Raw genomic sequence first — 21,986 nt, 5'->3', positions numbered from 1 at the left:
CTGTCTTCTTTGCTGCCACCCAGTGTGCCATCCCACTTGCAAGACATGCCATGGGCCGTCAGATGCGGACTGCGCCACCTGCCACCCTCACGCCACTCAGGCCAAAGGAAGGTGCAGGACTCCCTGCAAGGCGGAACAATACCTCAATCTGGTGGGCTACTGTGTTGGTAAGTGCAAGAGGAACATTACAGTCTCTGGCTGCTCTGTCTTCCGCATTCGTGCTATGTCTTTCCCAAGGGAGTTCAGGGTGTTGGGTAATCGAACCTTTTCTCTGTCCCATCAATATCAGAAACTTGGGTGGTGGCGGCGCATGAGGCAGAGCCTTTTCAGTGGCTGCCCCCATATTGTGGAATTAGCTCCGAAAAGAGCTTAGATCGGCTCCCTTTATGTTACCCTTCTGCCAGCAGACTGAATCCTTCCTATTCAGAGAGAGGCCCTCAAAAACGGAGAGGAGATCAATGGCATACATGTAAAGCACATTCAATGAGCATTTAAAGCATATGACACCCCGCCAAAAAATATATATTGGAAATGTAGTTGGTTAAGGTTGATGGGAATTACGGTTCTGTGAGAGTGAAACTACAGTTCCCAGGATTCTTTGGGGGAGGGAAAGTCACGTGCTTTAAATATGCAGAGAATGTGCTTTAAATATATGGTGTGGACCTGGGCTGCTATCAGGGCAAACTGCATTTTTGTCACTGATCTGAATGTGTTCTGATGTATTTTAGTTATTGCTTTTAACTAGTTTGTTTTAAGCTACTTTGCATTTTGTAATGTTGTAAGCTGCCTTGAATCCCAGCTTGGGAAAATGGCAGGATACAACTGCTAATAATAATAATAATAATAATAATAATAATAATAATACATCATCATCATCATCATTATTATTAACAGCTTCCTGCAGTGCATTAGTCTTGGGTGTTGTGTCTTGTCCGAGGCTCCTCACTAAAGCTTTGTGGTTGAATGCTGGTTACCATCCAGGTTCCCTTGACCTACACTCTGGGCACTGCACCATGAAGGTTGGCTTTTAAAAAATCAGCAAGCAACAGCCTTGCCATTCAGTTGACCCATGAAGACAACACCTAGCACACTGCCAGCCCAGTATAAACATTAGATTACAGTGTTTTGATTTATTTGTTTATGTTTAGCACATTTATATCCTGTCTTTTGACCCATTGATCATCAAGGTAGCTTCCAACAGAAATTGTGTGTGTGTGTGCGCACACGCCCAATTAAAGGGAACAAAGTGTGCCTCCTTTCTGTTCTGCCGGTTGAAGCCAGTTGTTCTTTCTGGCAGGTATTGCGGGCTGGGTGGGCCGCAAGCTCCCTGCTGCTGCTCCTTTGGCTAACAGATGGGGCCAGATTGATCATCTCTTTGCCATGGTGTTCTTCCTGGGTGGCAGGGGGTTCTGCCTCCCAAGGGCCTAAGGGCCACCTGGCTGGTGGCAGAAACCAGAGTATACCTTCCTTCAACTCTGCAGTGCCAGGTAACTGGCAACTGGAACAATGTCTTTTCATGCCGGGAGATGGGGAAGCAAGCTTTCTGCACCTTCTCCTCTTATCCCATTGGATTTGACCAGGCTGGCCCTCTCCTTGCCATGATGAATAGCAAGGGATGCATCTCTTGGTGTAATTTGTAGATTGGCAAGTCCTGAACCAGCTCACCACAGGGCAATTCCCAGGCCTCATGGTCTCTGTGATGGGTATTCAGCAAGACCTCGTAATAAGCTCGCAAAGGGGTGCATTTTTGCAGAGCCACCAGCCACAGCCATCGACAGGTTGACATGAAGCCTCTTAAGATGGTAAAGTCGAAAAAGGTGTGTTAAGAGGCCTTTTCTGTGCTAGAATCTCTGGAGGCTTTCCAAAGTCCTAGTGTCAGAGCCATTTTAGGCATTTAGGGAAAAAGCACAAGGTGAAATTCCCATGGCACAGCTTCCTTTCAGACTATATATGCTTGCGAAGGCGAAGTAGACTGGAATATTTAGCTTCTCCCTCATGGGTCAACGTTAGAACTTTCTCTCTGACATGCCAGTTTACTACACGCAGGGATCTTGTGATGTGAAGCCTACTGGTTTGGGGTTCTGAGACAAAAAGAGATGTGCATGTTTTCCTCAAACTTGTTTACAACCCAGCCAAATGCCTCCCTCTCTTGAGGAGACTTTTCCCTGAGGAAAAATTCTTCCCCTTCAATGTTTGCTCCAATCTGATTTGGCTACTTGGCCTTGTCAAGAAGCCTGTTCAGAGTGAAGGCGATTCTTCCTGCTCTTGTTCTGAATTGGCTTTGTTACATAGTCAAATCTGATGGGTTGTGCAGTGCCGTAATGTCGTGATGATTGAGGTCTGATCCCTGATTGACTTGGAACACCTTTCCAGGAAGTAAGAGGTAAAACAACCCAAAATAGTCCTGAAGCAGCAGATAAGAGCAAGCAAATTTGGAGAGGTGCTGAGGGCAACAAACAAGATAAGCAAAAGTGTGTATGTCAGGATATATTTTATCTCCCAGAAAACCTGTGCCAAAAATGTTTATATGCCAACATATTGGCACTTCCCTAACTAGCAAATAGTAGAGACTGGGGAAGAGTGTACTTTGCAATTTTCCTAACGTTATTGAATAGCTCAGCTGTGAATTTCTTTCAGAAACTCCAAAAGGCCATTTTATTTGGGTTGCATTTTGGTTAATACTAATGTGCTTGGTCATAGTTTTTATTTAATTTTTAACTGGCCTCTTTTGCATGTATGTTTTTTCAAACACTTCTCTCCCCCCCCCCCTTTAAAAAAAGGTTTTTTTGGGGATAGGCTGAACTGCAAACCCAAATAAATACCATTTTAAAAATGTACGGCTGAGTCTATTGCCACCAGTCTCCTGTGAGATGAATTTGATTAGGTCTGAATCAAGCGTGAGTTTTTCGTTATATGGAGAGAAAAATGAAATGCCAGGACTTTCAGAAAGGGATCCTCAGTGGTATATTGGCAGAGCGTTGAGTGATGTATGAAGTCTACGCCAAGAGAGAAGGGTGGTGAAAGACAGATCAAACATTTTGAAGTGAAATGCTACAATTCAGAGGGCTTTAAATCTATGGTGTGGATCCGCCTTAAGGTGCAGGCAGTGCTGATACTGGGCTTTTATCAGGGCAATCTGTGCTACTAATAATATTTATAATACAGTGGTGCCTTGGGTTAAGAACTTAATTCGTTCTGGAGGTCTGTTCTTAACCTGAAACTGTTCTTCACCTGAGGTACCACTTTAGCTGCCGCTGCGCCATTTCTGTTCTCATCCTGAAGCAAAGTTCTTAACCCGAGGTACTATGTCTGGGTTAGTGGAGTCTATAACCTGAAGCGTCTGTAACCTGAAGCGTCTGTAACCCGAGGTACCACTGTAATAATTTATTATTTGTATGCCGTCCATCTGACTGGGTTGCCCCAACTACTCTGGGTGGTTTTCCCCAAAATTATAAAACCACAGTAAAACATCAAACATTAAAAACAGGGCTGCCTTCAGATACCTTCTAAAAGTCATATAGTTGTTTATCTCCTTGACATCTGATGGGGGGGCGTTCCGTAGTGCGGGCGCCACTACCAAGAAGGCCCTCTGCCTGGTTCCCTGTAACCTCACTTCTCACAATGAGGGAACTGCCAGAAGGCCCTCAGAGCTGCACCTCAGTGTCTGGGCTGGATGATGGGGGCAGAGAGGCTCCCTCAGGAATACAAGGCCAAGGCCATTTAGGGCTTTAAAGGTCGGCACCAACAATGTGGTGCTCGGAAACGTGCTGGGAACCAATGTAGATCTTTTAGGACCAGGGTTATATGGTCCCAGTGACTACTTCCAGTCACCAGTTTGGATTAATTGTAGTTTCCGAGTCTTCTTCTTCTTCTTTGTTACATTTCTATACCACCATTATCTCAAGGTGTGGTGTACAGTGGTACCTCAGGTTAAGAACTTAATTCGTTCCGGAGGTCCGTTCTTAACCTGAAACTGTTCTTAACCTGAGGTACCAGCTAATGGGGCCTCCCGCTGCCACCGTGCTGCCGCGGCCACGCAATTTCTGTTCTCATCCTGAAGCAAAGTTCTTAACCCGAGGTACTATTTCTGGGTTAGCGGAGTCTGTAACCTGAAGCATCTGTAACCCGAGGTACCACTGTACATGGTTCTCCTCCCCATATCACCCTCACAGCAACCCTGTGAGGTAGGTTAAGCTAAGAGAGGGTGACTGCCCCAAGGTCACTCAGTGAGCTTCATGGCTGAGTGGGGATTCGAACCCTGATCTCCTAGGTCCTAGTCCAACACTCTAACCATTACACCACACCAGCTCTCGCCTTCAAGGGTAGCCCCACGGAAGGGGCATTGCAGTAGTCCAAGTGGGAGATAACCAGAGCATGCACCACTCTGGCCAGACAGGGCGCAGGCAGGCAAGCAGGGTCTCAGCCGGCACACCAGATGCAACTTTATTCTTGTTGCTGAATAATAATAATAATAATTTATTATTTATACCCCGCCCATCTGGCTGGGCTACCCCAGCCACTCTGGGCGGCTTCCAAAAAAATATTAAAATACTGTAATACATCAAACATTAAAAGCTTCCCTAAACAGGGCTGCCTTCAGATGTCTTCTAAAAGTCTGGTAGTTGTTCTTCTCTTTGACATCTGGTGGGAGGGTGTTCCATAGGACGGGTGCCACTACCGAGAAGGCCCTCTGCCTGGTTCCCTGTAACTTGGCTTCTCGCAGCGAGGGAACCACCAGAAGGCCCTTGGTGCTGGACCTCAGTGTCCAGGTAGAACGATGGGGGTGGAGACGCTTCTTCAGATATACTGGACCGAGGCCGTGTTCTGATGTATTTTAATTATTTTCTCCTCCCAATTTTCCATTCCACATCACCACCTCCACAACGGCCATTCAGGATTCTGTGGCCACTGAGCATGCACAATCCTCATTAATCTCTTTCTGCTCCCCTCCAATATTAAGATATATATTTTTTGTACTTCTGCAAGCATTGCAGTTCCCAAAAGGCTGCTGCCGCGGTGTGTTTGTGTGTGATGCCTTTTTTGCACCGTAAGCAACGGCACTCGCACTCTGAGCACTGGAAATAAAGGGGTTGATTCTTACATAGGAAGAATCCACTGTGGCCCCAAATGCCAGCTGCCCAAGAGCTTCGCTGTTTCATCGGGTGTCATGCAGGATATCTTTCCTAGTGGATTGGGCCCAGTGGGCCCTGTGCGCCCCTGTGAAACCTCTGCCAGAAGTTGCTAATTGCATTTACCTATTTAAGGGAGATTAATCACATTTTAATCTATCAGGAGGACAAGCATAAACACTGCCTGGGAACCGTTCCAGTCACTTCAGAGCTTTACCGCGGCCATTTTTTTTTAGCTTATCAAAGGAAAGATAACAGTTGCAGAGCTTATGCCAGCACTCGAAGCTTCCAAGAAAGATAATGGATCCGAAAAAAGGGGGAAATGTGAAAAGATTTAAATGGTATCATTCTCTAGTTCATCATCCAGACTCCCCTTCGCAACAGTTCTCCTCCGTCTTTTGAGCCAAAAGACTTATTTCTTTGATCTCGAGAAGTAATTTTTTCCACGGCTTATTTGTTTTCCACCCACAGCAAAGTTATTGCTTCGTCTCCTTGCAGCAGAGGCTAGGAATGAAGAGATCGGTGGAGATAAAACAAGGGCGAAATATTTGTACCCAGATTAATTCTGCAACTTTTTCATTAGAGGATCTAAAGGAGGGAAGGGCCTGTAGTTGGGGAGGGGGCCATAGCTTGGTGGTGGAGGCCACAACTTGCATGCAGAAGAGATTTGCGTCCATTCCCGATATCCCCAGCTGAAGGATAGCAGCTACCTGAAGCCCTGGGTTAGCTGATTCTGGTCAGAGTGGACAATACTGAGGACCAAACAAGACTAAGAATAAATTGCAGGCATGGGTGGCCCAAGCTTACTTATAAGTAAGGAAGTAACACTTCATCGGAACAGAATAATGGCACAGTGGTACCTCGGGTTACAGACGCTTCAGGTTACAGACTCTGCTAACCCAGAAATAGTACCTCAGGTTAAGAACTTTGCTTCAGGATGAGAATAGAAATCATGCTGCAGGGGCAGCGGGAGGCCCGATTGGCTAAAGTGGTGCTTCAGGTTAAGAACAGTTTCGGGTTAAGAACGGACCTCCAGAACGAATTAAGTTCTTAACCCGAGGTTCCACTGTACAGACTCTGAAAGAGCTGAATACCATTCAGGAGATTTTTCAAGGTGAAGGGTTTGAGGGAATAAGTCCTGTTTAGGAGCAAGGGCCCAATGTTCATGAGCAAAAACGATCAACAAGGATTTCAAGTGTGCACGGACCCGCAAAGCTGCTCCAACAAGTTTCCCCGCCTACCCACCAAGGAGGTGCAGAGAAGGTCCGACTACTCGTAAGTCTGTCTGTCCACTCCTGTTTTGAAGGTAGGTGCTATGTCTACAGCGGCCCTTTTCAAACTTGGAACATGTGCAGAGGAGGGCAACCAAGATGACCAGGGGTCTGTAAACCAAGCCTTATGAGGAACGGTTGAAGGAGTTGAGTATGTTTAGCCTGGAAAAGAGGAGACTGAGAGGAGAAAGGATAGCTATCTTCAAATATCTGAAGGGCTGTCACATGGAAGATGGAGTAAGCTTGATTTCTCCTGCTCTGGAGGGTAGAACCAATGGCTTCAACTTACAAGCAAGGATATTCCGACTAAACATTCAGAAGAACTTTCTGATGATAAGAGCTGTTAGGCAGTGGAACGGACTCCCTCGGGAGGTGGGCTCTCCTTCCTTGGAGGCTGTTAAGCAGAAGTTGGGTGGCCACCTGTCATGGATGCTTTAGCTGAGATTCCGGCATTGAAGGGGGTTGGACTCCATTACCCTCATGCTTCCATCCAGCTCCCCAATTCTATGATTCTACAATTGCCACAAGGGCAGTGGCTCAGGAGAATGGGAACATCCTGGGGGAACAGAACAGAGGAGGTGCTCTCTCTGCCTAATGGTAGGTGTCAGGTGTGCGTGCAGGAGCCAGGCCCTGTGACCAATAGGACTCTGCAGGACTGGGGCCTTCCTAAGTTTGTTCTGAAGAGGCAAGACGCAGCCTCGCAGGTGAGGCCAATTGGTAACTCACAGCACCTGGTGGCAAGAGCCGGGAAGGGATAGAAGGTCAGCATTTTCCCTTTGGCTCTTTGCCACAGCAACACGTTCCCTGCCTTGCTGCGTTTGACTCCTTGATTCCTTGCTTCTTGATCCTCGGACCCCTGACTTTGTGACTCCTTGCTTCTTGATCCTTGGACCCCTGACTTCGTGACTCCTTTCTTCTTGATCCTTGGATCCCTGACTTCGTGACTCCTTGCTTCTTGATCCTTGGACCCCTGACTTCATGACTCCTTGCTTCTTGATCCTCGGACCCCGGACTTCGTGACTCTTTGCTTCTTGATCCTCGGACCCCTGACTTCATGACCCCTTGCTTCTTGATCCTTGGACCCATGACTTCGTGACTCCTTGCTTCCTGACCCACGGACCCTTGGCTTCTTGACTCCTGGCTCTCTGACGCTCCGACTCTTGGCTTTCTGACTCCTGGCTTCTGGACTTCCACTCCTTCTCCACCTCACCATCTTGCCCCCAGTCCCAATGTCCCCAGCTGGGACTTCGATCACCCATGAACCAGACCGTGATAGTAGGGCTGGCCTTGCAACCAAGCTTGACAAGGGATGTAGAGCACCAGTGCCCAGTGGTAGGGCTGGCCCTGCAACAAAGGTTACAGGGGAGGGAAAGCACCAATGGCTCAGGAGGGAAGACACTGTGTCCTGCCTTCTGTGTGTCCTATGATCTCACCACCATTACCTGGGCCTGAAAGGCAGCTTCATTTAATCAGGAAATGCTGGCTTGTGAGAGAGATGGAAACTATTTTATGTCACCCGCTTCCCACAGCACACACACTTTTGCTTGTCTGCAGCTTTATTATTAAAGATAGCCTTATCATTTGGCATAATTCAGCCTGGTTTCTATCTGCCCCTTCCTCCAGTCTCCTATCCTTGACTTTTCAGTAAGGAATACCCTCCCCCCGAATTCTCCACAAGTATTTTCCGCAAGAATTCACAGCAACGCTTATCAGCAAATCCCTCTCGAGTTTTCTACAAGTGGTCGGCTTGGCAGGTGAGACTCCGAGGGAAGAGGGCCAGAGCTGCCAGAATGACTGACGTTGTCCTTCATATAGCCATGGAGGGTGCAGCAGCTGTAGTTTGTATCTGTAGAAAAAGAAAGGGCAGGCAATGCAGTGGTACCTCGGGTTACACACGCTTCAGGTTACAGACACTTCAGGTTACACACTCCTCTAACCCAGAAATATTACCTCAGGTTAAGAACTTTGCTTCAGGATGAACAGAAATCGTGGTCCGGCGGCACGGCAGCAGCAGCAGGAGGCCTCATTAGCTAAAGTGGTGCTTCAGGTTAAGAACAGTTTCAGGTTAAGAACAGTTTCAGGTTAAGAACAGACCTCCAGAACGAATTAAGTACTTAACCTGAGGTACCACTGTACAGTGGTACCTCGGGTTACATACGCTTCAGGTTACACACTCTGCTAACCCAGAAATAGTACCTCGGGTTAAAAACTTTGCTTCAGGATGAGAACAGAAATCGTGTGGTGGCAGCGTGGTGGCAGCGGGAGGCCCCATTAGCTAAAGTGGTGCTTCAGGTTAGGAACAGTTTCAGGTTAAGAACGGACCTCCGGAACAAATTAAGTACTTAACCCGAGGTACCAGTGTACAATGAAAGGGATGGCGTACCTTCCTTGCGAGGAAAGACTGCCTAGTTTGAGCTGCGTTGACCTAAGGAAAAAGATGAGTTATGGAGGGGCAGGATTAGGGATGCGGGAGGATTTGGGTTCAAATAAAGGGAAAGTTTCCTAATTTGCAGTTTCCAAAACGCTACATGAACTGAAACACAACCACATTTTGAAATATGCACGTCTCTGAATTTTGCAATGCCATTCTCTAGCCAAGCGAAGTGTACTGGGGGGGGGGGGGAGTACATACGTTCATGAAAATAGCTCACATAGTAAAGCGAGATGAGCACCGCAACCCCAGAGTCGTTCGCGACTGGACTTAATTGTCAGGGATCCTTCACCTTTATGCATTACATTTGGAGGAAATGCATACAAAAATGTGAATTTTAGGAGAAATTAGCACTTAAGATGCTGGTGAATTTTTTCTTTCACTTGGAATATCGGGATTTGAAGATTTTTTAAAATGCAGGTTTATAGTAGGTAGAATGGTTGGATTTTAAGGAATGAATATTATATGTAGCTGCAGGACAGAGAGCCAGAAGTCCTTTTACTCTTTTCTATCTTTCTGTAGTTTTTCCTATCTCTTCCTTTCAGGTCTCTCCCTTCTTTGTTTTTTATTCTTCTGACTTTGTTCTCTTTTAGACCCAAGTGGCTGTCTTATCTTAGTATATTATAAAAAGATACTTGGTAATTGGTATGTATTTTTTCATATATCTATGAATATGTATCAATAAACAAGTTAATAAAAAATGTGGATAAATTTTCATGAGGATCAAAAATAAATAAATCTCAAACTGATCTGGAATATGGACTTAAAGCTGGAAAAGTGAGGAACTAAGGAAAACCACAAAGAACATTTCCCCCCATCCCTAGACATGACGGTGCAGCCATCTCCAACCTGGTGTGCCCCAAATGTTGTTGGGTTCCAGCTCAGATCAGCCCCAGCCAGCATGGCCACTTTGTCCTGGGATGGTGGAGAGTTGTGTTCCCCAAACATTTTGAGGGCTACAGGTTTCCCACCTGTGGTTTATAGCACAGGCCATCATCAGCTGCCCAGTGAACAGTTTTGGCAGCCAACAGTTGGGGGAAACAGGAGATCCAAGATGACAAAGATGGCCACCAACTAGGATGCTGGACTTGATGATAATAATAATAATAATAATAATAATAATAATAATAATTTATTATTTATACCCCGCCCATCTGGCTGAGTTTCACCAGCCACTCTGGGTGGCTCCCAATCAAACGTTAAAAATAGTACAGCATTAAATATTAAAAACTTCCCTGAACAGGGCTGCCTTCAGATGTCTTTTAAAGATAGGATAGCTGCTTGTTTCCTTCACATCTGAAGGGAGGGCGTTCCACAGGGTGGGTGCCACTACGGAGAAGGCCCTCTGCCTGGTTCCCTGTAACCTCACTTCTCACAATGAGGGAACCGCCAGAAGGCCCTCAGCACTGGATCTCAGTGACCGGGCTGAACGGTGGGGGTGGAGATGCTCTTTCAGGTATGCTGGACCGAGGCCGTTTAGGGCTTTAAATGTCAGCACCAACACTTTGAATTGTGCTTGGAAACATACTGGGAGCCAATGCAGATCTCTCTGTTATGTGGTCCCAGCGGCCAATCCCAGTCACCAGTCTACCTGCCGCATTCTGGATTAATTGCAGTTTCTGGGTCACCTTCAAAGGTAGCCCCACGTAGAGCGCATTGCAGTAGTCCAAGCGGGAGATAACTAGAGCATGCACCACTCTGGTGAGGCACTCCGCAGGCAGATAGGATCTCAGCCTGCATACCAGATGGAGCTGGTAAACAGCTGCCCTGGACACAGAATTGACCTGTGCCTCCGTGGACAGCTGTGAGTCCAAAATGACTCCCAGGCTGCACACCTGGTTCTTCAGGGGCACAGTTACCCCATTCAGGACCAGGGAATCCCCCACACCCACCCGCCCTCTGTCCCCCCAAAACAGTACTTCTGTCTTGTCAGCATTCAACCTCAATCTGTTAGCCACCATCCATCCTTGATGAACCTAGAACGTTGGTTCCCAAAGTGGGTGGTACCACCCCGTGGGGGAATTACCTAGCAGGGTGCTAGGAGGTAAGAGGACAGCAGAGGGGTGCTGGAGGGGTAAATAACAATCAGACTTTGAATAGCTGGTATCACTGGATGAAGTTCATCAATTTTGTTGAATCAATTCAACTAAACAGTTTTAACTGGATTTTGAATAAAGGTGCAATGAATAGTTACTGCTTTGAATTGTATTGTATCGTTCTCTTCTTTAGTGGGTCATGCAAACCGCTATTCTGAATAATGCTTTTTATAGGGTAGAGTAGGGGGTGCTGAGGATGAGTTTGTGGCACCAAGGGGCTGTGACCCATAAAGGATGGACAGCAGAAAACTACACATTCACGCTATGTGCATAATTCGTTTTGGGGGGAGGCTTCCTTTGAAGACAGTCCCTAAAGTGCAGTTGGTGCAGAATTCAGTGTCCAGGCTGTTATTTAGGAAAAGACTGATAGGATTCCTTTGGTCCCCTCTCCCTGAACCTGGGTGAGAGACAGACTTGGGCAGCAGTGAATGATCAAGTGAGTAAGAGGCAGGAGAAAAGATTTTCTCAAAGAAGGGATTCTTGAGGAGGAGGAGGAGAAAAAGAAAAAGGCAGATAAGCTCAGGCAGTAGACTAAGGAAGAAAGAGAAAGGAGAGGTGGCTGGTGGCAAAGTGATGTTTAATTAAAAAGAATGGTCTGGGAGCTCGGAAACGCAAGTTTAATATAAATAAATAAATGCACAGAAAGCAAAATGAGGTGTTCAGGCAATTGGTCCATATAACTGATAGCTTCCTGGAACTATTATTCTATATTCTATATGTAGCATAATAGTTATATTAGCCTTGAAGCAAACACCTGTCCAGGGATTTGTTGACTTGCATGACCTGAGTGAAACTTTCACCTCTTCTTCCCTCGCAGTTCATAAAGTTCGGTCATTTGTTCCCGCTGCCTAATTACTGAAACCTGATCGATTGGAATAATCATATATTGCCATAAGCGGCATAATTTGCATATATTATTTGGTTCCTTGCGAGCTTGAAGGGTTTGACTTGGCTTGTCAAGGAAAGTTGCTTTTTTCTCCTGTAATGAATGACTTGTCTCTGTCTGTGCTGTTGCCGCACCTCAATCTCTTCAACACTTATTGAAATGTCACCATGTGAATTTGCCTTCAGAGGTTATTAATCATGGGTTAACAAGTAGCTGTCACATGAAACCATGCAACTGAAAGCATTAAATTATACCACAGAAACTATTATAAGGTTCTTTTTTTTTAAGAGGGGGAAAAAAAAAACCCTCCACAAGAACTCTGCTTTCATAATAATGTTTTCGTAGCTATCTTCCCATCCATCAATGCTGCTTGTTAATCGAGAATTTTGCTTCAGACCCTTGAGGTGGAACTATGTATTTGGGACTTCAAGGGAACTCAAAGCCAAATATGACTCTTTTCAGTACCTTGAAGGGAAATTGTTTGCCAATTGCAAATTAATTGCAGCGAGGAAGCCGGTAGCAAAGAGAGAGTGTTACGGCTGCGAGAAAGGCAACTATCATTATCTTTCAGAGTGGGTGGCAGTTCCTCAGGTTTAAAGGAGACTCTGGGCTACGTGAACCAATTAGTGCAAGTAAATTAACGCAAGTGGGGCACTGCCCCACCAGTGTCAGTCTGCCACTCCTCATTTGCCTACCTCCTTACATATATTCCAGACACCTCCATTTTTAAGAATCCAAATGGAACTTTGTAACATGTGGAGGAATGTTGCACAAGTCATACCTTGTGTGCTCTTAGTGGGATGGCATTCGACTAAGTTTTATTCATGGTAAGGTAAAGGTAAAGGGACCCCTGACCATTAGGTCCAGTCGTGGCCGACTCTGGGGTTGCGGCGCTCATCTCGCTTTATTGGCTGAGGCAGCCGGCGTACAGCTTCTGGGTCATGTGGCCAGCATGACTAATCCGCGTCTGGCGAACCAGAGCAGCGCACGGAAACACCGTTTACCTTCCCGTCAGAGTGGTACCTATTTATCTCCTTGCACTTTGACGTGCTTTCGAACTGCTAGGTTGGCAGGAGCAGGGACCAAGCAATGGGAGCTGACCCCGTCGTGGGGATTCGAACCGCCGACCTTCTGATCGGCAAGTCCTAGGCTCTGTGGTTTAACTCACAGCGCCGCCCGCGTCCCACTTTATTCATGGTAGACCTGATGAAATTTCTGGAAGATTGTGGCCTAAGCATTTGCCAGTGAATTTAATGGAGAAGCGCCGTGAGCACAATTTATTTAGTTCTCCACCCCTTCCTTTTTTGTTGAGGGAGAATAGAGTGTTGACTCGTCCTCAACGAGTTATTACCATTTCGTAAAAGACTGAACCATATGCTGGCTTGCGGAAGAGGTGCAGGGCCTGTAAGTCAAAGCTATTCTGCCTGGCTTTCAGTTTGAACTTAGCTTGATCTTTTATTCCCCTTCCTCCCCTCCCTTTTTTATGAAGATTACCCGTTCTGGGATCCCACAGCTAATTCTCCCCTGGTCTCCTCACTGGCCCAAACAGGACTAATTTAGCCAGCCAGCCCTGGTGATCATCTAATGTTTATTGGAAGGATTTCCCCCCTAAATTGATTTTTGAATTCTGGGTTTACTGTTATTTACGCTGGAGAAATGCTCCAAAGATACATGAGGAGGAGTTCTGGTTTTGGAACTGTGGTAAACTCATGGGCAGATATGCTGTAGAAAAATTACTGCGCTGAGCGAGGGATGTGGAATAGATGACCCCAACATCCCTTCCTGCTCTCTGTTTTTATGATTCCAGCACCCTTCAGGTTATAAGCAATGTGTTTGGAACAATGGTGTGCATTATCTTAACCGCTTGAGATTGATGCTAGACTAAACTGAAAGCAAATTCTCCCTCCCGTTCATTCCAATGGGCGTCGTGAAGGACAGAAAGATAAATATAAAGAGAAAATATTATTATGGTGGAAGCGGGAAACATTAAAGAGAATTTTGTGTTCCCTTTCAGGTTTTTTTTTATTCTTTAGCTCAAAGGGAAATGGCTGTGAAAAATCCAAACAAGTTTCTACAGTATAAAGTACCTCTTTCCCCTCATCCCTCCATCCCTGGTTCCCCATGGTCCATCAAATTCACTACAAGCCTCTCCTTTTCTCTTGTTTTTCTTCCCCTCTGAGAGAGATCAATAGCGTGAACGTGCGTCCTTTGATGTCCCCGTGGTCAAAGCAGTGCTGCAGGATAGAGAGAGATCGGTGCTCCCCCCAGGAAGGAAAGACTCACTTATGGGAACTGTGTTCGCACACAGAGGCAAAAGCAAACAAATTGTGCAGACATACGTCTGTGCAATGGCATGGAAGCAAAAGTTGTCCTGGTTTAATGTTTGGGAGGTGTGTGGGAGCATGTCAGAGACTTAAGTCAAAATACCAATTCTTTATTTGTGTTGCAGTGCATTTCACCTGGACAAACTAGTAGGTGCATGTTATATAGTGCAAAATATAAGTCCCATCAGCCTCAGGCTGCCTGCAGCCTGTCCGCTGCTCCCAGAGCTGGGGGGGGGGGGAATCATATTTTCCCCCATGATTTCCCCCTCTGAAAACTAGGTGTGCCCTATGGTCAGGTGCACCCTATGGAGCGAAAAATACTGTACTTTTACTTGCTCTGTGTGATTTATTCCCAACACCTGCTCCTGACACCAAGTGCATTCTATTTTGGACTACAACTCCCATCAGCTCTAGCTTAGTCAGGGCTGGCTGGGGCTGATGGGAGTTGTAGTCCAATAGATCTGCAGCGCACCAGGTTTGGGAAGTCTGCCTTAGGCTACTGAATTTGCTGCAAATAATAAAGGGTTCCAACTTGAGAGCAAGGAAGCATCTTAATCTATACAGTGTTCAGGGAAATACCGTATTTTTCGCCCTATAGGACACACTTCCCCCCCCCCCCAAAATGAAGGGGAAATGTGTGTGCGTCCTATGGGGCGAATGCAGGCTTTCGCTGAAGCCTGGAGAGTGAGAGGGCTCAGTGTGCACCGACCCCTCTCGCTCTCCAGGCTTCAGGAAGCTATCCGCAAGGCTTGCGGGCAGCAGCCTGCAGCCCGAAGCACGGGGCGTGCTCCGGAGCGCACCGCGGGCTTCGGGCAGATGTCCGCAAGCCTTGCGAGCCCGCGGGAGTTCCCGCCGGGCTCGCAAGGCTTGCGGATAGCAGCCTGTTCTGGGGGCTGGGGTCGGGGGAAGCTCGGGCTTCCCCTGCCCCAGTCCCGCAACTGGGGGGGGGGAATAAATTTTTATTTATTTATTTCCCCCCCAAAAAACTAGGTGCGCCCTATGGGCCAGTGCACCCTATAGGGCGAAAAATACGGTAGTTGTATGCATACGGGTAGAACCACATGGCTTCTCTCAGCAAGACATTGCCCAAACTGAGGAAGCTGGCACCAAGCTTTTCTACTTTCTGGTAGCTCCTGATTGACCCTCCTCTATCACTTGATTTCCAGGCCAGGACTTGTCAGGGCTGTTATGAATCTCCTGGCTAGAAATGTCTGTAGGTTCTCCTCTGTAGCCAGCAAGTCCTTGTGGCAAAGGGAGCCAGTGTCTGATCTCAGTGGCTCCTGTTTCGAAGCCCTACAGGATCGGGCTAGGAACACAGGGCAAGGGTGAGCCTAATATTAAGCACTCCCAACACTTTTTGATTACTGCACATTAAACATGCTCCTAGATTTCTCCCATTGGAACCAGTGTGGCTTAAAGATGTGCTAACTTTGGGTTGCATGCTGGCTTATGATATCCCCCAAAGGTCTTTGTTTTGTTCATTCATTGCCAATCTATTGCCGTTGGAATTTGAGCTCCTTGATTCTCTTCAGTTCCTTTGGAGTGCCAGGTCTGGGTTGCAGAATCCCAATATCTTTTCATTCACTTGTAGTGGAAGTTTTGGAAACGGATGGAAAGGTTAACTTCCAGCAGGAAACCTGGCAGCAAGCTATGCATGGTACTTCGAAGGCAGCAGCTTGATTGCATTGCTTTCAAGACAGCCATCATTTCCCATATAATTTTCTGAATCACCGTAATGAGGAATAATTTGGCTTCCAGGATCCCTTCCATTGTCCCTGCATTGTGCACAAAAGACTTCTTGTAAAACTTTCTGGAACTCCTTTGGTTCAGGGGAAGGTCATGAGCAACTTGTTGACGGGTTGCTGGCAAAGTAGGAGGGGGTCTGAGTCTGCCTCTCCCTGCTGTGAACTCCATCCTCTCTAGGCTGATAGGTGGCTGGAGGCGGACAACATGCCCAGTGCTTTTCTGAAAACATGGTCAGTGTGGAGACCTGGTGGCGCTGCAAGTTCGGGCATGTGGAGAATGCCAGTGCCAGCGGCAGAAAACCCAAATGGCCCTCTCTCACTTCTGGCTCTCAGTGGTAAAAATACAAAAAGAGTGATCATTGACCTTCTAAGTGTGGTGAAAATGGGTTGAGCACACATTAATCGTATTTCATTTTTAAATTTGGTTTTACAAATTCATTCACACAAATAATGTTACTTCAAATATTAGAATTTCACACAAGATTCTTCTGAATTCTAGAACTCCCCTCCTCCCCACCGTGGGTTCTTTAAATAACTTTTTCAACTGCATATTATAAGTCCATCTAATTAACAGTACTCCATTGTATCCAAAATCTACGTATCATTGCAGGAGTAATTTAAAGCCTGCCAAAGTGTTTTACAGCATCTTAAAAAGCAGAGACATCACCTTGCCAACAAAGGTCCATATAGTTAAAGCTATGGTTTTCCCAGTAGTGATGTATGGAAGTGAGAGCTGGACCATAAAGAAGGCTGATCGCCGAAGAATTGATGCTTTTGAATTATGGTGCTGAAGGAGACTCTTGAGAGCCCCATGGTCTGCAAGAAGATCAAACCTATCCATTCTTAAGAAAATCAGCCCTGAGTGCTCACTGGAAGGACAGATCCTGAAGCTGAGGCTCCAATACTTTGGCCACCTCATGAGATGAGAAGACTCCCTGGAAAAGACCCTGATGTTGGGAAAGACAGGAGTGCCTGGCGTGCTCTGGTCCATGGGGTCACGAAGAGTCGGACACGACTAAATGACTAAACAACAACAACAGCAAAAGTGTTTGAGTGTTTACAGTGGTCTTTCAAATATAATATATATTTGTCCCATTCTCTGTTGAAGTTTTTTTTTAAAAAAAAAAACTTTATTCCAAAACCGAAAAAGAATTGCAAACATCCAATTCAAAATCCATATTTGTTTTGTAACATAAGCCTATTACGGTACATAGTTGACTAGATTAAAATATACCTAATTGCTATAGACTTCCCTTTGCTATATATAAATGCAACACAATTAGAAATATTATATTAGAAATTTTTATAAATTCCCTATAAATTTTATAAATTTTGATCCTCCTGTTTTCTGATTTTCCCAGTTAATCTTGCCATCTCTGTATAGTCCAGTAATTTCATCTGCCAGTTTGCCCTAGTGGGTATCTTGCCGTCTTTCCAGCTCTGGGCAAGCAGCATCCTTGCAGCTGTTGTAGCGTACATAAACAGTCTTTTCAGTTCCACGTTAACCGTATTTCAAGGCATCTTTTCTCAGGACAAGAGAACTTGTGTTCAGGCTGCTTCCTTCGAATGGAGAAGGCCTGCCTATCTTCTCCCTAATAAATCTTACTAGCGGCACCTTCCTTGTGGCACTCTCTTCCTAAAGGGCTCTGCGCCTTTACCCTATCAGATTCTTACCCTCTGAAAACGCCTTCGTTTTAAATGGCATCATCAGCTGATTCGTGTTCCTGGCTGCAGGTACTTAGATGGGCCTTTGCCACTGTTTTTAAAATAGTTTTTAACATTTTAGTGAAGAACGAAAAATCTTCCCACTTTTAAGTTTCTGTTTTATTTATAAAAAATGTTTATATACATCTAGCCTGTGTAGGAAATGTCTTAAGTGGCCAACAGCAAATATAAACACAAGAAAGATACAAAAGCAGAAAATGGTATAAGAAGCTCGCCACTCGTGTGAAACACATCCAGTCTGAAAAGCTGGTTGATACAAGAAAGTCTTTAGACGCTGCCTAAAAATAAAAAAGAGGGTGCTTGGTGGGTTTCCAATGGATGTGCATTCCACATTGCTGGACCAGCCATATAGAGTGCTTGATTTCTTGTAGATGGCAAGTGGGCCTCATTCACACGTTGGAGAGTTGACAGCATTCCTCCAACAAACCTTAGCAATTAAGCTGGGATATTAAGGCTTAGGTGGACTTTAAGGTATCGTGGACCCAAGTTCTTAAGGGCTTTGCAAATCAATCAGTTCACGCATAATGGCAAGCTATAGTTAAAACAAACCAGGGTTTGTAAGTCAACAGCAAACCATGGCTTCAGATCCTGGTTTGTTGGTAGTAAGCTGTCAGGGAACTGACATCGGAGCTAGAAGTGGAGGGAAGGCTCTCAAATGATGCTGGAGAAGGGCCCAGCAGGGAGAGAGGCAGCTCTGCAGATGGGGAAGCAAATCAGCGCAACACCAGGGATAAAGAGGGGCTGATGGGGGAATCGGCGAGAGGGCTCCAGGACTCTTCACCGGACACCAGCGGGGAGAGCACGGGTCCCCCGCTACCCACGCCCACCCTGCGCAGAAGACTTCCGCGCAGAGAGAGTAGGAGGAGACTGGGTGTCAAACAACTTTTATGTTGGAAAAGATTTAAGAAATGCCCACTGACGGATTCTGCTAGCGACTGAGGCAGCCACAAAGTGAAGGGCTGCCCAGACTGAAAGGTTTAGCAAGGCAACAAAGCCTGGAGAGGCGGCAACTTACGCACGAGCAACCCATACACATTACAGTAAGCAAACCATGAGAACCAGCGTGGTGTAGTGGTTAGGAGCAGTGGACTCATAATCTGGGGAACCGGGTTCGCTTCCCCGTTCCTCCACATTCAACTGCTGGGTGACCTTGGGCTAGTCACACTTCTCTGAAGTCTCTCAGCCTCACTCACCTCACAGAGTGTTTGTTGTGGTAGAGGAAGGGAAAGGAGATTGTGAGCCGCTTTGAGACTCCTTAAGGGGAGTGAAAGGCAGGATATCAAGTCCAAAGTCCTCCTCTTCTTCTTCTTCTTCTTCTTCTTGGTGCTGGGCAGGGTGCACACATAATGCTAACCCATGGTTTAATAAATCATACTTGATTTAGTATTATAGGAGGCTCAGACTTAGCTTGCTTTGAAGGAAATGTGGTGCCTGAAGGCAGTTTCACCCCTTTATCTCATATCGGAACCAACCCTGGACATTTGCCGTGCTTTCAGAAATAGTTTCCAAGTGACAGAGTGGTTTTGGCAACTGAGCGTCCAGGCAGTCCTCTCAAGCCAAACATTTTCTGTGCTTGTTAGGGAAGGCTGTACAGGAGTCTTCGAGGCAATGAAGCAAGGCACAAGCCTTGGGAGGGGAAGGAAATGTGTTCAACACCTCAGTGCTTGAAAATAAAAGCAGGATGAACATAAGGGAAGCAGGGAAGAGAAGCCACACTGAGTCTGGTAATTGCTGTTAATTGTCTACTTCAACCGCCTAAGAGCCGGGTCTGATGCTACTTCTACATTGAACAGGCAATCTGCCTCTTTCTTCTTCTTCCATGTCCATAATGCACAAACAAGTATAGTTATTCAATTAATCAAGTCAATGCATCTTTAATAACTATTTTTTACATGAATATCTACCCCCCCAATCTAATCCACCCCTGCCTCCAGTCTCCACAGAATGATTCTCTCCTTGCTATAAGATAAAGGGACCCCTGACTGTTAGGTCCAGTTATGGACGACTCTGGGGTTGCATGCTCATCTCGCTGTATAGCAGGGGTTGGCAAAGTTTTTGTGGCTTGGGCCGGTTCACAGTCCCGCAGATACCGTGGTGGGCTGGAGTGTGTATGTGTGTTTGTGTACATGCAAGCACAAATACTATTTCTGGCGCTCCTTCCAGCGAGGAGGAGGGGTGCACAGCTTTCCATTGGCTGCAGGAGCTTCCTGCAGCCAATGGGAAGCCGGCCAGCATTGTGGAAGGCAGTCCCCGCTCTGCTCCATGCCGGTTTAGCATGGCACACGGAAGCCAACCGAGCTGGTTAAACAACTCCCCTGGGCCACTTGTGACCCATGAGGCTTAAGGTTGCCGACCCCTGCTCTATAGGCTGAGGGAGCCAGCGTTTGTCTGCAGACAGCTTCCGGGTCATGTGGCCAACTTGACTAAGCCGATTCTGGCGTACCAGAGCAGTGCACGGAAACGCTGTTTACCTTCCCGCCGGATCGTTAACTATTTATCTACTTGCACTTTGATGTGTTTTTGAACTGCTAGGTTGGCAGGAGCAGGGACCGAACAACGAGCGCTCACCCCGTCGCGGGGATTCGAACCGCCGACCTTCTGATCAGCAAGTCCTAGGCTCTGTGGTTTAGATCACAGCGCCACCCACATCCCACTCGCCACCCATGTCCTTGCTACAGCTATCCATAATCATTACATCCCAGATTTTCATCCCTTGGAGAAAAGTATCCATTTAGCTATTAAAACAGGCCAAGATCAACATGGCAGACCAAAGCATTTGGCAGAAGCTTCTGAAACATTGTGACGGTCATAGCCTGATATCCCAGTTGCTAGAACCACAGGAGGGGAGAGTTGCTCTTGTGCTCAGATCCTGCTTATGGTTTTCCTGCAGGCATTTGCTCAGTCACTATGAAAACAGGATGCTGGACCAGGTGAGCCGTTGGCTTGATCCAGCCAGCTCTTCGTACATTCCTATGACTGTGCTGTGCTTTGGGCAGTGGTCTCATAGACTTATCTCACGTTCATGCCAATGTTCTCTTCTCCTTCTGCAGATTGCCACCCCTCGTGTGCGCAGTGCGTGGCAGATCTCCAGGACACGGGAAGCATCTGCTTGAAGTGCCAAAACCTCCATCATTTGCTCCTGAGAGAGCGCTGCTTGCCTGAGTGCCCCACGGGATATTACAAGGCTGGCGGGGAGTGTCGAAGTGAGTAGCACCTGAAAAAAATGCCTTCAACCCTGTATACCTAGAGGAGCATCTCCACCTCTATTGTTTAGCCCAGGCACTGTGGTCCAGCTCAGAGGGCCTTCTGGCGGTTCCCTCGCTGTGAGAAGCAAAGCTACAGGGAAGCAGGCACAGGGCCTTCTCGGTGGTGGCGCCCGCCCTGTGGAACGCCCTCCCACCAGATGTCAAAGAGAAAAACAACTACCAGACTTTTAGAAGACATCTGAAGCTAGCCCTGTTTAGGGAAGTTTTTAATGTTTAATAGATTATTGTATTTTAATATCCCGTTGACAGCCACCCAAAGTGGCTGGGGAAACCCAGCCAGATGGGCGGGGTATAAATATTATTATTATTATTATTATTATTATTATTATTATTATTATACCTGGGTTGCCCAGTGAGCTTCATGGCTGAACCAGGATTTGAATCCTGCCTCCTCCACTCCAAACCCAACACACTTTTCTCCCTGATGCACAGAGTTACAGTAATGCTCTTAATGGCCTGTTTGCAGAGAGGCTGCTTCTCACAGACGTACGTTTCCACAATGTCTTTCCTCTCCAGAGTGTGACGCTTTGTGTAGAAGTTGCCGAGGCGAGGGGCCTTCCTCCTGCACCTCCTGCGATTCGAACCTTGTTCTCTCTCACATCGGCACGTGCGTCTCTGCCTGCTTCCTCGGGTTCTACAGGGATGAGAACCAGCATTGCAAACGTACGTCCTTCTGCTTCTTGCTTTATCTGTTTGTTGCTTAAACAAAGAAAAAAATGGAAAGATGATTTAGATAAACATTGCAGGGGGTTATCAGGCATGGCCAAACTTGGCCCTCCAGCTGTTTTGGGACTACAACTCCCATCATCCCTAGCTAACAGGATCAGTGGTCAGGGATGATGGGAATTGTAGTCCCAAAACAGCTGGAGGGCCAAGTTTGGCCATGCCTGGATTAGATAATCCACAGGACCCTTTTCAACGCTAAAATTCTATGGTTCTAAGTTGCTGTGATTCAGATCCAAGCATATCAGTCTTGAAATAGCCACCAAAACTGGAGTGGGGAAGAGTTTTTAAGGGGCAGGGAGAAATAGCTGAAATGGGGGAATTAACTTAACATTTATATTTAAGACACTTCACAAAACAGGTTTGCATTTTAAAAAACAACACTTCATG

At 46.5% G+C, this 21,986-nt stretch overlaps 1 protein-coding gene across 2 annotated transcripts in view; it reads left to right on the top strand.

Annotated features, from left to right (window-relative positions):
* The window catches only part of FRAS1 (Fraser extracellular matrix complex subunit 1), a 369,664-nt gene that overhangs the window by 217,539 nt on the left and 130,139 nt on the right, over positions 1-21,986 (top strand). For both annotated transcript variants that reach the window (XM_081020604.1, XM_081020603.1), the window contains exons 19-21: positions 24-167; positions 20,658-20,810; positions 21,390-21,536. In XM_081020604.1, coding sequence (XP_080876730.1) covers positions 24-167; positions 20,658-20,810; positions 21,390-21,536 — 444 coding nt within the window. The remainder of the gene's footprint in view (positions 1-23; positions 168-20,657; positions 20,811-21,389; positions 21,537-21,986) is intronic.

Source organism: Podarcis pityusensis, assembly GCF_964106645.2.
Source record: "Podarcis pityusensis genome assembly, chromosome: 9".
NCBI lineage: Eukaryota > Metazoa > Chordata > Lepidosauria > Squamata > Lacertidae > Podarcis > Podarcis pityusensis.
This window is presented reverse-complemented; position numbering and strand designations above follow the sequence as displayed.